The 13,574-nt window shown below is 39.6% G+C and overlaps 1 protein-coding gene across 1 annotated transcript in view; it reads right to left on the bottom strand.

Annotated features, from left to right (window-relative positions):
• Nucleotides 1-13,574, bottom strand: part of LOC124615705 — a 128,453-nt gene that overhangs the window by 80,177 nt on the left and 34,702 nt on the right. Inside the window, exon 7 of the mRNA XM_047143748.1 lies at nt 4,219-4,346. Coding sequence (XP_046999704.1) covers nt 4,219-4,346 — 128 coding nt within the window. The remainder of the gene's footprint in view (nt 1-4,218; nt 4,347-13,574) is intronic.

Below are 13,574 nucleotides of genomic sequence, written 5' to 3'. Positions count from 1 at the left end.
AATTCCAGTGTTTTGCCAGTATAAGGAAAGGCCTTGTACTTTGCATTTTAGCATGAGTTAATGTGGTTAAAGATTTTCATATGATTTATGGAACATCATCTCTTCAGCTTGCTAACTGCACCCTCCATTCTAGTGGAATGTGTTAATATTTTGTAGCCTGTGAAACTTTGTGCAACTATTACCCGTAACTAATATGTGGAGGATATAGCAAAATTTTATGTTTGTTATCACTCTTTTTAAATGTACTTCACCCAGTTCTTACCCAAGTCAGATTTTAACGACTGCATTAAGCTGATTTATTATGTTTTTACCCAAATACTTCGATTACCATAGACTTAAATATTTTGTTATAATTGTGGATTTTCTATTGTATTTTGTTATACTAATGATTTCAGTTATTACAGAAGACATTGGGTATCTGCACAAAATTTGAACAAATAATATTTTATTATTTTCTTAAGTCATGAAATTTTATAAAATTGACTGCATGTAAGTCCTATCTCACATACATACAAAAAATGAAAACAATTGCAACACATCCCTCCCATAGTATTAAGGCCCCTACCACAGCAAACCCTCTTTCTGGGGAGTGACCGACGCCCTTTTGTAAACAATGTTTGTCACCACTTCTCTGGAAGGGGGAAGAAATGTACAGGATGGCAGCCAGTGAAGGAATATTTTAGGGAATTAATTTAAAAAAATTTATTTCAAAGGCCCAGTGGAATGTTTACAAGATTTCTCCCAGACCAATTCATGCCGTGTCTACGTGGCACAAGTCACTTGTCTTTCAAAACTGAGGCAGTTCTACCCAGTTAAAGCTGCTGACACGAGATGCCCTGAGACCTCTGCTGAAACTGATAGCGAATTCACACCCTTGATTTTAGCCAACAGCCTGCACAGGATACCGATCACGTGTGTGGACGATGGAGCATCCGGCAGTGCAGAGCACACTTGCTTTTCTCTCTTGTAATACAGACCTCGAGCAGAACAGACATCTTTTTGGAAGGCAGAACCTCTGGCTCTGCTTTTCACGACCGGCCACCAATGTAAGTTAACATGAACCGCTTCACCTTCTGTTGCCCATTTTAATTAATTGTTCGACTTCCTAGACTGGCCTAAACCTGCTAACGTCTGACTCTAGGTGCGCCCTTTGTACTCCGTATATTGAAATATATCCTCTTCATTGTACTTAATTTCCTGCTTTGTCAGTTAACGGCAGCCCTGGATGCCCACTATCAAACCCTGACCGCTTGATCTCCTGCACCCTGCGCCACGAGGCATATTTAACAACCCTCTTCCCTGTCATTTTATACATTAACATTGATGTCAGAAGTTTCTCTCCCTATCCCCAAACCACGAACTCTTTTACAATTGGTGTCAGGAGTGGGATGTAACAATTATATTCCCCCTTCCTGGCACGTACTCTTTTACAGTTTGATAATTTATATGAGGTCTGTTCAAAAAATTCCAGAACATTCGTAATTTTGCACCAATGGTGTGTTGGCATCCCTGCACATGCCCATATTTAATGTGTAACTGCCAAAATTTTCATTGCTGTTTGTCTGTTAGTTATTATTCAGTGCTGTATTGAGTAAAACATCGTGTCACACAGTTTGCGAATTTCGAGATGGCAAAGTTAAAGGACCAACACGCCTGCATTAAATTTTGCTTGAATCTCAAGAAAACCTTTACAGTCTCACAAAAATGATGCAGGAAGCCTACAGTGATGAGTGCTTAAGCCATACTCAGTATTACAAATGGTTCACATAGTTTAAAAATGGCCAGACGAAAGTTTAAGATGACCCTCGTTCAGGATGCCCTTCGACGTCTACTGGCAACACTTATGTCAGGATCGACAATGTAATTGTGTATGCCAATCAAAGACTGACTTTCTGAGAGATTGCAGAAGAATTTAACATTTCAGATGGATCACATCATGAAATCCTGACACAGCATCTTGGAATGCCACCCAGTTCGTCCCATGGCTCAAGAGTCAAGACCAGAAAGACCTTTGTCTCGCAATCTGCGAAGAGCTTTTGGATTGCGCAAATGGGAATGAAATGTTCCTTAAGTGAATCATATCTAGTGATGAGACATGGGTCTACAGTTATGATGTTGAGACCAAGGTACAGTCTTCACAGTGGGTCGGGAAGTTTCTCCAAACCCAAAAGAAGCTCATAGGTCAGGTCAAATGTCAAAGCCATGTTGATAGTTTTCTTTGACTTTGAAGGAGTTCATCATGAATCCACATCACAACGACAAACTATCAGTCAATGGTACTATTGGGATGAGTTATGATGTCTGCAAGAAAATGTGAGAAGGAAACAGCGTGAAATGTGGTGAGACATTCATGACTATTGCATCACGATAATTCACTTGCTTGTTCTTCGCTGTTGGTGCATGACTATTGCACCAAAAAATGAAATTCCTGTGCTGTCTCATCCTCCATACTCACCAGACCTGGCCACTGTGAACATTTCTTATTTTCAAAGTGGAAAACCCTGTTGAAAAGATGAAGATTTGTAACGATAGATGAGGTAAAGGAAAACTCGCAGACAGTGCTTCCCAGCACAAGATGTACCAATACTGCTTCCAGAAGTGGAAATTGCATTTGGAGCAGTGTATCAATCGTGGAGGAGAGTATTTTGAAGGAGATCATGCACAATAAGTGGAAGGTAAGTGTAGAAAAATTTTGTGGGCAAAGTTCCAGAGTTTTTTGGACAGATCTCATATATGTGTTAACTTGCTCAACGTCTTCTCCAGAGCCAATGCTGCTGCAGCTGTTTCATAGTGGCAGAAATTGTTAACACCACCTGTGAGGCCCGTAATGTCCTGGGTAGTCACTGTCTGGCATAGCCTAGCTCTTGGCATCACTGTTACTTGAGTTTTTGGGTGGCCTGTGGTGTCTGGTGTCTTGAGATTTTTAAGCTATTCCTCTCTCAAAACTGTCAATGAATATGTTAATGAAATTAAGTTGTTCTGGGGTTTTTCTACTCTCTTCTTGGACTGTCACTACTTGCAGCATCTTTTCCACTTGTATCTGAATGTTATACATTGCTGCTTTCTTCATTGCACAAGGAACTGTAATTATTTTTGTCTTGGTTTGTTTTTTCCTCCTGTTTGTGTGCAACTCAGAACTTAACCGATGGCACTTCTTGTTTGTAGACATTGCACACAAACACAAAATAGTTCTGGGTTTCTACAAGCCTCCTGTGGAATATTTATTATTTGTTCTTTCAGCTGTTGAATTTCTGTGTTCAGAAATACATTTTCATTGCTTAGTCTTTTCACCAGTGATGAATATTTCCTGACACACAGCAGTTACAAAATTCATAGTTCATGCATTTCAGGGGTGGCACTGTATGCATTTCCATACTAGTATAAATTGTCTCTCTTCTTTTAATGAAATCAATCTTTGAACACTGCTAGTAAAGTACAGTGTTGCATTTCATACGAAGAATGCAATTTTTCACTTTGTTTATACATTTCTTACACCTTTTACTAAATGGTATGGAGTTATCACAATTGTAATTACACTTGTCCTTGTTTCATCCACAGTCTCTCTCTTTTCGTTCCATCTGCAAATTGTGTTTATGTCTTAAAACTGCCATCTTTAAATTGTTGTGCATCAGTGAGTCATATTTGCACTTTAATATTCCTGTCTCTTCTAATAACTCAGATTTTTGGCTCAGACTGCCTTTCACACAACTATAAAGGTGAACACTCTTGCACTTGATGCACACAATACTTTTCTGCTCTCTTATTGCAGCTGCAATAAGTTCGAGTGTATCAAATATACCTGTAGCCTACTATACTTTCATTTGGCAAGTAGCAGTCTGTCTTTATTCACATGTAATAAGAGTTGTCAGGCAACCAGTTAGCATTAGGGAAAAAGAATTAAAATGTAGAGAATGCAGAAAGCCTGAAAAGGGCTTTGAATTCTGATTAATATAAATAATATACAGTGTAAGTTTCATAGACTTGTAAAAAAACTAACTTTACCAGAAAGAGTCTATTGCATTTTCAGAATCACTCATTAAAATTAATGATTTTTCATTGTTGATAGTGCTGTCAGACTTACTCAGTTAAATGAAATTAGCTTAGCTGATAATATTTAAAAAACATGAAAGTTAACTTGGTTGATAACATTGTTTATAAATTGAAAATTTTATACACCACGCTTTGAGTGCCCCACGTTTTATAAAGTTATTAACATACCTCTGCAAATGGAGTAGGCACTGACTGCCATTGTCACACTAAAACTCACATTTAATTGTGGAACATGTAAATGGAGGCTTGATTCACCTAATCTCAAAGCAGCATCTCTAACAGCAGAAAACTGAGTACTGAAAATCAATGAATGAAGTTATCTGAATTAGTAAAAGCATCTGGATTCCAAAATTATTTTAGAAATTTGCAAAAATGCCAGAAAATGGAAGATAATGGATCCATAGTTACCATAATTAACAAAGAGTCTTAAGAAATGTGTGAACAAGTAAAAAGAAAAAAAACACATTTCTTCTAAATACACAGTTACATGAGTAAACAGCAATAATAACACCCTTATCACAAATCAAACCTTAACATTTGTATTGATCCCCTGAAATGTACCGGATTCTAAACCGTATCTGGACCAGTGTTACTTGTTTTTAAAAATCTCAAAATCATATTCTTAAGGCTATTAGGTATCAACCTATATTTTTTTATTTATTTAACTATTTTTTATCAGGATAGAGAAATGAGTGTGGGTGGAAAGAAGTGGGAAGGTCAATAACTGGGTGTCTTTAGCTTTGCAAATATTAATACGCAAAACAAAAGTCTGAAGTAACTATGCTTTGCAGGACAGTATTGGGTATTATGGTAATGGTTTATCATCCTAGTGATTAAATACTTACTTGCAATGTTACTAACTAAGGAATTTTAAGTGAAAACTTGCTGCATAGCATGTGTTTCATTTCCTGTACTCACCTAACCTCAGCCTGCAATCATTTATCCAGTCACTCACTACTTCTTTTCACTCACTTTTCCCATTTTTCTAACAACCCCCATCCTGACTCTCTGTATATTTTTTATCTTTATTCCCCCCTTCACATAACTGGTCAACTTAATTTTTTTTCATTTTTTCCAGCTTCCTCTTTCCTCTTATATGGCATCGATTCATAATTCACATTTTTCCATAAATCCCATCTTCAAGGAACGCTCTCAGGAATGTGAACAAGCCAAGTTGTACATTTGCTCTTTAACTCAATCATTCATCATATTTCACAGATCCCCAAGAAGGAGGTCTTTCATAAATATGAGATAACTGAAGGTATACATAAAAAAGAAGCATCTCACAGGCTCTTAAACTATACACTACATTAACAATAAACTATTGCTATACTGCTTAGTACGATTTGTGCCTGTGCTAGTTAAATTTGACCTAGTAAATTATCAGAAATGCCACTAGCTTGACAAACGTTGCTGCTGCCTCAGTTATGTTAAGTAGATTCCATTTATCTTCTATTGGTACCTCAGTATTAGTTATTCTGACACTCGTCTAACCTTGGCTTCTATCCATTTCTCCAATTGTTCACTATTTCCTTTTCATTCACTCTACCCAACTTTCTGAACTCCTCCTCCTCCTCTTCCACTACTCTTTGTGTGTGTGTGTGTGTGTGTGTGTGTGTGTGTGTGTGTGTGTGTGTGTGTGTGTCTATTGTTGACGAAGACCTTACTGGCAGAAAGCTATAATTCTGAGAGTCTTTTTGTTGTAGCAATCTGTGACTCAGCATCTCCCCTTATGGTGAGTAGCAAGTTAACTTCTCATAATACTGTAAAATAATTATCCACATTTTTTAATGATATATACCAGTGTACAATAAGCTATTGTTTATACACTGAACCCCACTGCTGCCTTGTAGCTGCCATGAATGGGCAGTTGTTGAATGCATTTGCACTGGAGTATGAAACTCCACTCCGAACCCTAAACAATGAGGCAAACTCTACAGGAAATTTGTTCTTTTCTTGTACTGCAATTCTGAAAATCCCATTCAGCAGCTCTTGGCCTAGCAGTTAGCTTTGCTGACTCTCAGTCATGACACTCTGGGTACAATTCCTGGCCACATAAGGGATTTTATCCACCTGGGACTGAGTGTGTGTGTTGTCCTCCTAATCATTTCATTCTCATTGACATGCAAGTGGCATCAAATAAACAATCTTGCACCATGGGGCCAAGCTTCCCAGAAGGGAACTCCCAGCCAAAAATGCAATATACACATTTTCATTTTGTACAAATCACTGTTCAGCTGAAACTGTTTTTATTTTCAGCAACAAAAACCATTAAGGAGTAAATCCATTGGGAAGCTCCCACCTTCCCTCCCCTGTCTGCAGTATATAGAATTCCAAGATCTTTAAAGAGACATCTGTAAAATGTGTGGTTATCTACTTTATGCAGTATTCTTAAAGCTCACATCTGCTGAATAAATAATTTATGTACTTTACAATACCAGAGAAGGAAACTTGCTACTCACCATATAGCAGAGATACTGAGTTGCGATGGGCACAATAAAAAGATTCACACAATTAAAGCTTTCGGCCATTAAGGCCTTTGTCAGCAGTAGACACACATACACACATGCACACACACACACACACACACACACACACACACACACACTCACATAAACGCAACTTGCACACACATCTGCAGTATCAGAGAGCTGAGACCACACTACGAACAGCAGCACCAGTGCATGATGGGAGTGGCGACTGGGTGGGGGTAAGGAGGAGGCTGGGGTGGGGAGTGGGAGGGATAGTATGGTGGGAAAGGTGGACAGTCAAGTGGTGCAGTTTAGACGGAGGGCAGGAGAGAAGGTATGGGGGGAGGGGGGGGGGGGGGGAGTATCGGAAAGGAGAGAAATAAAAGAAATTAAAAGAGTGGGTGTGGCGGTCAAATGATGGCTGTGTAGTGCTGGAATAGGAACAGGGAGAGGGCTGGATGGGTGAGGACAGTGACTAACGAAGGTTGAGGTCAGGGGCAGTTCCCACCTGCGCAATTCAGAAAAGCTGGTGTTGGTGGGGAGGATCCACACGGCACAGGCTGTGAAGCAGTCATTAAGATGAGGGATATCATGTTTGGCAGCGTGTTCAGCAACAAGGTGGTCCACTTGTTTCTTGGCCACAGTTTGTCGGTGGCTGTTCATGCGGACAGACAGCTTGTTGGTTGTCATGCCTATATAGAATGCAGCACAGAGGTTGCAGCTTAGCTCATAAATCACATGACTGGTTTCACAGGTAGCCCTGCCTTTGATGGCATAGGTGATGTTAGTGATCGGACTGGAGTGGGTGGTGGTAGGAGGATGTATGGGACAGGTCTTGCATCTAGGTCTATTACAGGTGTATGAGCCATGAGGTAAGGGATTGGGGGTTGTGTAAAGATGGACGAGTATATTGTGTAGGTTCAGTGGACAGCGGAATACCTTGGTAAGAGCGGTGGGAAGGATAGTGGGCAGGACATTTCTCATTTCAGGGCATGATGAGAGGTAATCGAAACCCTGGCGGAGTATGTAATTCAGTTGCTCCAGTCCCGGATGGTACTGAGTTACGAGGGGAATGATCCTCTGTGGCCGGACTGTGGGACTTTGGGAGGTGGTGGGAGACTGGAAAGATAAGGAATGGGAGATTTGTTTTTGTACAAGGATGGGAGGATAATTATGGTCAGTGAAGGCTTCAGTGAGACCCTCGGTATATTTTGAGAGGGACTGCTCGTCACTGCAGATGCGACGACTGCGGGTGGCTAGGCTGTATGGAACGGACTTCTTGGTATGGAATGTATGGAAGCTGTCGAAGTGGAGGTATTGCTGGTGGTTAGTAGGTTTGATATGGATGGAGGTACTGATGTAGCCATCTCTGAGGTGATGGTCAACATCTAGGAAGGTCGCTTGTTGGGTTGAGTAGGGCCAGATGAAGCAAATGGGGGAGAAGTTGTTGAGGTTCTGGAGGAATGTGAATAAGGTGTCCACACCTTCAATCCAGATGGCAAAGATGTCATTAATGAATCTGAAACAGGTGAGGGGTTTAGGATTCTGGGTTTTTAGGAAGGATTCCTCTAGATGGCCCATGAATAGGTTAGCATAGGATGGTGCCATGTGGGTGCCCATAGCCGTACCATGGATTTTTTTGTAGGTAATGCCTTCAAAGGAGAAGTAATTGTGGGTGAGGATATAGTTGGTCATGGAGACTAGAAAGGAGGTTGTTGGTGTGGAATCCATAGGGCATCTGGGAAGATAGTGTTCAACAGCAGTAAGGCCATGAGCATTAGGAATGTTAGTGTACAGGGAGGTGGTATCAATGGTGATGAGCAGGGCACCGTGTGGTATAGGGACAGGAACTGTGGAGAGTCGGTCGAGGAAGTGGTTGGTATCTTTTATATAGGAGGATAGGTTCCCGGTCATGGGTTGAAGGTGTTGGTCTACGAGAGCAGAGATTCTCTCAGTGGGGGCATGGAGATTCTCTCAGTGGGGGCACAGTAACCGGCAACAATGGGGCATCCTGTGTGGTTGGGTTTATGGACTTTAGGGAGCATGTAGAAGGTGGGAGTGCAGGGAGTGGTAGGGGTAAGTAGAGAGATGGGCTCTGGGGAGAGGTTCTGGGATGGGCCTAAGGATTTGAGTATTGACTGGAGATCCTGCTGGATTACTGGAATGGGATCACTGTGGCATGGTTTGTAGGTGGAAGTATCTGACAGCTGATGGAGTCCTCCTGCCACGTAATCCTTGTGGTTCAAAACAATGGTGATGGAGCCTTTATCAGCAGGTACGATTATAAGGTCAGGATCAGTTTTTAGATGGTGGACTGTGGTTCTTTCTTTATGTACTTTAACTACACTGCTCCAGAAGGTAATTCCACAAGTCAAAAGGGAGTTAAAATATGGAAAATAAGCTAACAGGCTTGCATTTTAAAAATAAAAATATATTTACCATATTATGTGAAAGGCTTATTTATGGAACATTGTGGCCCTCTTTCTACCAGGCTTAGAATACTAACAATTGTGAATATCTATATCTTTATTTCTGCTCTTTTATCAGGAACGATATTAAAAAATATGTTGCTACAAAAGCAATTCACAGGCACAATACCAGACATAACGCAAACATTGACATCATGAGGCGCAGGCAAGCAAGAACAGGGTGTTCAAAATGTTTAGTAAATTTCCTCTTAAGGACAATAGGTGTGTCACAGATTGCAATTCAAATGACCCAGCAACTGGAAGCATACTCCAAATCTGAAAATCATAAGCCAGTATGGGCAAAATGTCGAAATTGCCCACAGATTTACAGTGAAATTCTGTTGGTATATGAACCAAATGTAATTTTGTCCAGCTATAGTGAAATTGACAATAATTTCACCAAGTACACACATCTATTGGTGATGCTGATCAGGAAGTCCCAACCTTACACCATTTGAATTCCATTCTTTTGGCAAGCCGAAAGAACATTTGGAGGGAAAGAGATTTTACAACAATGATGGCATTCAACACTAGTTCTCAAATGGTTCTGTGACCATGGAGCAGGTTTCTATCATTGAAGAGCTGAATGACTGGTGGAATGTTCTGACCAATGTTTACAGACACTAGCACGAAAACTATTGTAATGTATCTGTGTCACCTTGAAGTAAAGTGAAGCATTCAATTAAAGTTAATTGATCTGTAACTAACTTTTTGAAGTTCCCTCATAAAAGCGTTCTGTGATATGGGTAATGTGATTTCAGTATTTATGATTGGGGCTACACACTTTCATTTGTTATGGGCAATGTTGATCTTAGTATAAAGAAACAAAAAAGTATTTAAGATTTTAGCTGTATCCTTGGATTGGACTATACTACTGTTATGTACAGCTGATAAATCTTATTTCATTTAAAATGATCGGTGACAAATAAATAATATGAAATGAGACATACTGTACTTTTACGAGCAAAACATGCTGAACTGAGCTTCTTGATTAGCTTTAGTTCTGTGTTGATTACACTTGAAATAAATATCCAGCTGGAGCCCAGGGACATATACACAAACTGTTACATTTAGTGCTTTGACATTGATATCTTCTTCTGGTGTGTGTATTGTGTGTATTAAAAGGGGGACCAAGAAACGATGGAGAGGCTTCGCCCGCCGTAGCCCTCAGTGATTCACAACCCCACAACAGGCCACAGCAGTTCACCCACCCTACCACCGCCACACCAAACTCAGGGTTATTGTGCAGTTTGGCCCCAGTGGATCCCCTCTGGGAATGTCTCATACCAGACGAGTGTAACCCCAGATGTTTGTGTGGTAGAGTAATTATTGTGTACGCTTATGCAGAGATAGTGTTTGTGCAGCAGTTGCTGACATACTGCAATTGAGGCGGAATAAGGGGAACCAGCCCACATTTGCTGAGATAGATGGAAAACCACTTTAAAATCCATCCACAGGTTGGCCGGCACACCGGACCTCGACACTAATCCACCGGGTGGATCCACCCCGGGGACCGGCATGCCTTCCCTCTTGGAAAGCAGGGTGTTAGACTGCGTGGCTAGCCAGGCAGGCTCTACTTCTGGACTTGCTTATTCAAAATTGCACAACATGAACGTTTATAAGATAAAAAACTTGAACTGTTGGCTGTGAACCTGTTTTAGGCTATTCCAGATATCATCTGTCTCATAACCCTGCTGGTAGTTGCTAGATGATGCCATACTATCGACATGCCTCATTACATGTACATGTTACAAGGTTGCTGTGAGTGAGAAACAGACAGCATTAACAGCCAGAAAATCACATAGGCCATCACCTGGCTGACTTAAAGCCAAGTGACCACAAGTTCACTCTAACTTCTGTTCAACTAATACTCTCCTCTGCACAGCTGACTGAAGTACAGAAAATAACTCTACCCTAAACCAGTTATAATTTGGACTGTTTGTGTCCTGACTGGGGCTGCTTGGGATCAGAGTGTAGTAATGTTCTGCCTACTGCTATTGAATTCCATTTCAATGGAGTGTGGTCTCATCTGGCTAAGTGATTAATTTCAGTTTCACTTATGGGTTGATTCCATCACTATAATTCAAGTGGTCTCACTTCCAATTGTTTTCATTTATAATCCAGGAAAATTCACAGTAGCAGTAACTTTAATAAATTATGTATAATTTATCCTGTGTTGCAGTGTGTTCAGTGAGTGTTAATAAATTACTTTTGTGCTCTACATTGGGAACTACAAAATTGGCAATGAGGAGGCTCCATTAAATTGGATAGGAGAGCTACCATGGACATGAAATTATTCGAATTTTGACAACAGCAGCTTAATCAGTATCAGGAATTTCTGCAACAGTTCTCCAGCTAGGATCATGATGGGCTGTAATCCCTGCAACTATTCTATCTTTCTAGCCATTTAATGACGCTGAATATGGCTGGGACGTTTACCAAAAACTGGTACAATTACAGTTACAGACAAGTGATATTCAGTGCCCAAAACAGCAGTAGGATTTTTGCTATCCATCAACCCTCAACTGTATTATATAGTGCACAAATTGATTCTACTGTGAAAAATCTCAGAAATACCTTTTTGAGACATTTATGCTCCATTGACATAAACATTTATCTACAAAAATGCAAGTCATTGCAGCTCAGTAAGAATTTTTGCATTATCTAATATCAGACTTTGAAAGCTACACTTCATGGATTTTCAAGGAGTGAGCATGAAGTACAAATTTACATATTGCTGTAGCCTATCATAAGCAGAAACTTTAATTAGGGATGTCATAATTCATCTTGCTCCTGATAGAGATGTATGCACTTAGACATTATGACAGACAGATGGGTTGTTAGGAGAGGCACTATGTATAGCTTGTTCTTTTGAAAGTTTCCTAGCTGCCTAGCAAACATTTATGATTGGTTCTGAAGTGTCTACAATTGCCCCAGTGAGTAGTGATGAAGTGAAGTCTGACCCATGAGTACCCTTGATTCTGATTGCATACTTCATTGTAACTCTAACAGTGTCTGTTTCTGTATTTGATGTACAAATAAACAGTGATTGGTTTACACAATAACAATACTATGCATGGAAAGCTTCATGAAGGAGATCTGTATGTAAGAGGATTGATCTTGAGCATACTGCTCATTATGAGAGTATGCTTACATGCATAGTGGACTAGGGACTAATGAAGATCATTCTTTAAGTGGATGATAAGTTTGCAAAGTGACAGCAAAGAACAAGAAGCTGAAGGCATTATTATACATACTGTGATGTACTGTTACAATTGATAGGGTTATTATTGAACACTGCCACACTCTGTGCTAACACTAAGAAAACCACTATAGATGTCAATTAGTGAACCCAAAAATGCCCCCCAGCCACTAAATATGTATGGGAATTGGATACAGTTCCTAGTTTGTGTAGCCCTGGAACTGTGTCAGGACTAAATTTTGGCTCCTCATTGTGACTTTGCAAAGTTTGAATGTATGAAACTCGAAATTATAATAAATGACATAGAATATGAACGAAAAAGTTTTTTTGTTTTTGTTTTTGTTTTTAATGATTTTTTTTTAAAAAAATGTTATAACACTTAAGAATAAACATCATTTTTCATTTTTTGAATACTGTGTGATAAGACTATGGACTTGTCTTCCAAACTATACATATGTCTGCTTGTGTCTGTGTATGTGCGGATGGATATAGGTGTGTGTGCGAGTGTATACCTGTCCTTTTTTCCCCCCTAAGGTAAGTCTTTCCGCTCCCGGGATTGGAATGACTCCTTACCCTCTCCCTTAAAATCCACATCCTTTTGTCTTTCCCCCTCCTTCCCTCTTTCCTGGTGAAGCAACCGTTGGTTGCGAAAGCTTGAATTTTGTGTGTATGTTTGTGCTTGTTTGTGTGTCTATCGACCTGCCAGTGCTTTCGTTTGGTAAGTCACATCATCTTTGTTTTTAAGCTATACATACAGTTCATCAGGGTAAAAACACTCTGATTGAAAATTAGTTTCATTGCATTCGACTGGCCAATCATCCGATAAGCCATAAATACGACTTTCCTAATATAAAAACAATGGAAAGTCCAGGAGCGAATAACAGTAATATTATGGAGAAGATAGATTTCTGTTTACTATAGTTTTCTGCTGAATCTGACTTTGTGGAAGAAAATTAAAGAGCACATTTTCACAGCACAGCATTTTTTTTCTTACTGTTGGCTTTAAAAGCAAACATATACATTGTTGTTTAAAGAAATATAAAACCCATGTCCATTTTAATGTTTATCAGAGTATTGGGCGACCAGATGCAGACTAATAAAAAGGAGGACAAACAGCTTCAAAAAGGAGGACAAAGTTAGTAAAAAGTTAGATGGAAACATACATTCAAATTTAATACATGAATTAATTAACAGACACAACATACATTCCTTAACTTTCACTGGTTCTTATCTGAAGATACAATTTTCTGTAGAAGTGTAGACTTGCTTAGCAAATATCTGCAAAAAGATACACCTGAAAATGCTTTTAAATTATACTGGCCCATCAACATATCTTTAACAAATTTAATATTCAATGTATTCTTGTCATCACTCCACTGTGTT

The sequence above is a fragment of the Schistocerca americana genome, chromosome 5 (assembly GCF_021461395.2).
Source record: "Schistocerca americana isolate TAMUIC-IGC-003095 chromosome 5, iqSchAmer2.1, whole genome shotgun sequence".
Lineage (NCBI taxonomy): Eukaryota > Metazoa > Arthropoda > Insecta > Orthoptera > Acrididae > Schistocerca > Schistocerca americana.
This window is presented reverse-complemented; position numbering and strand designations above follow the sequence as displayed.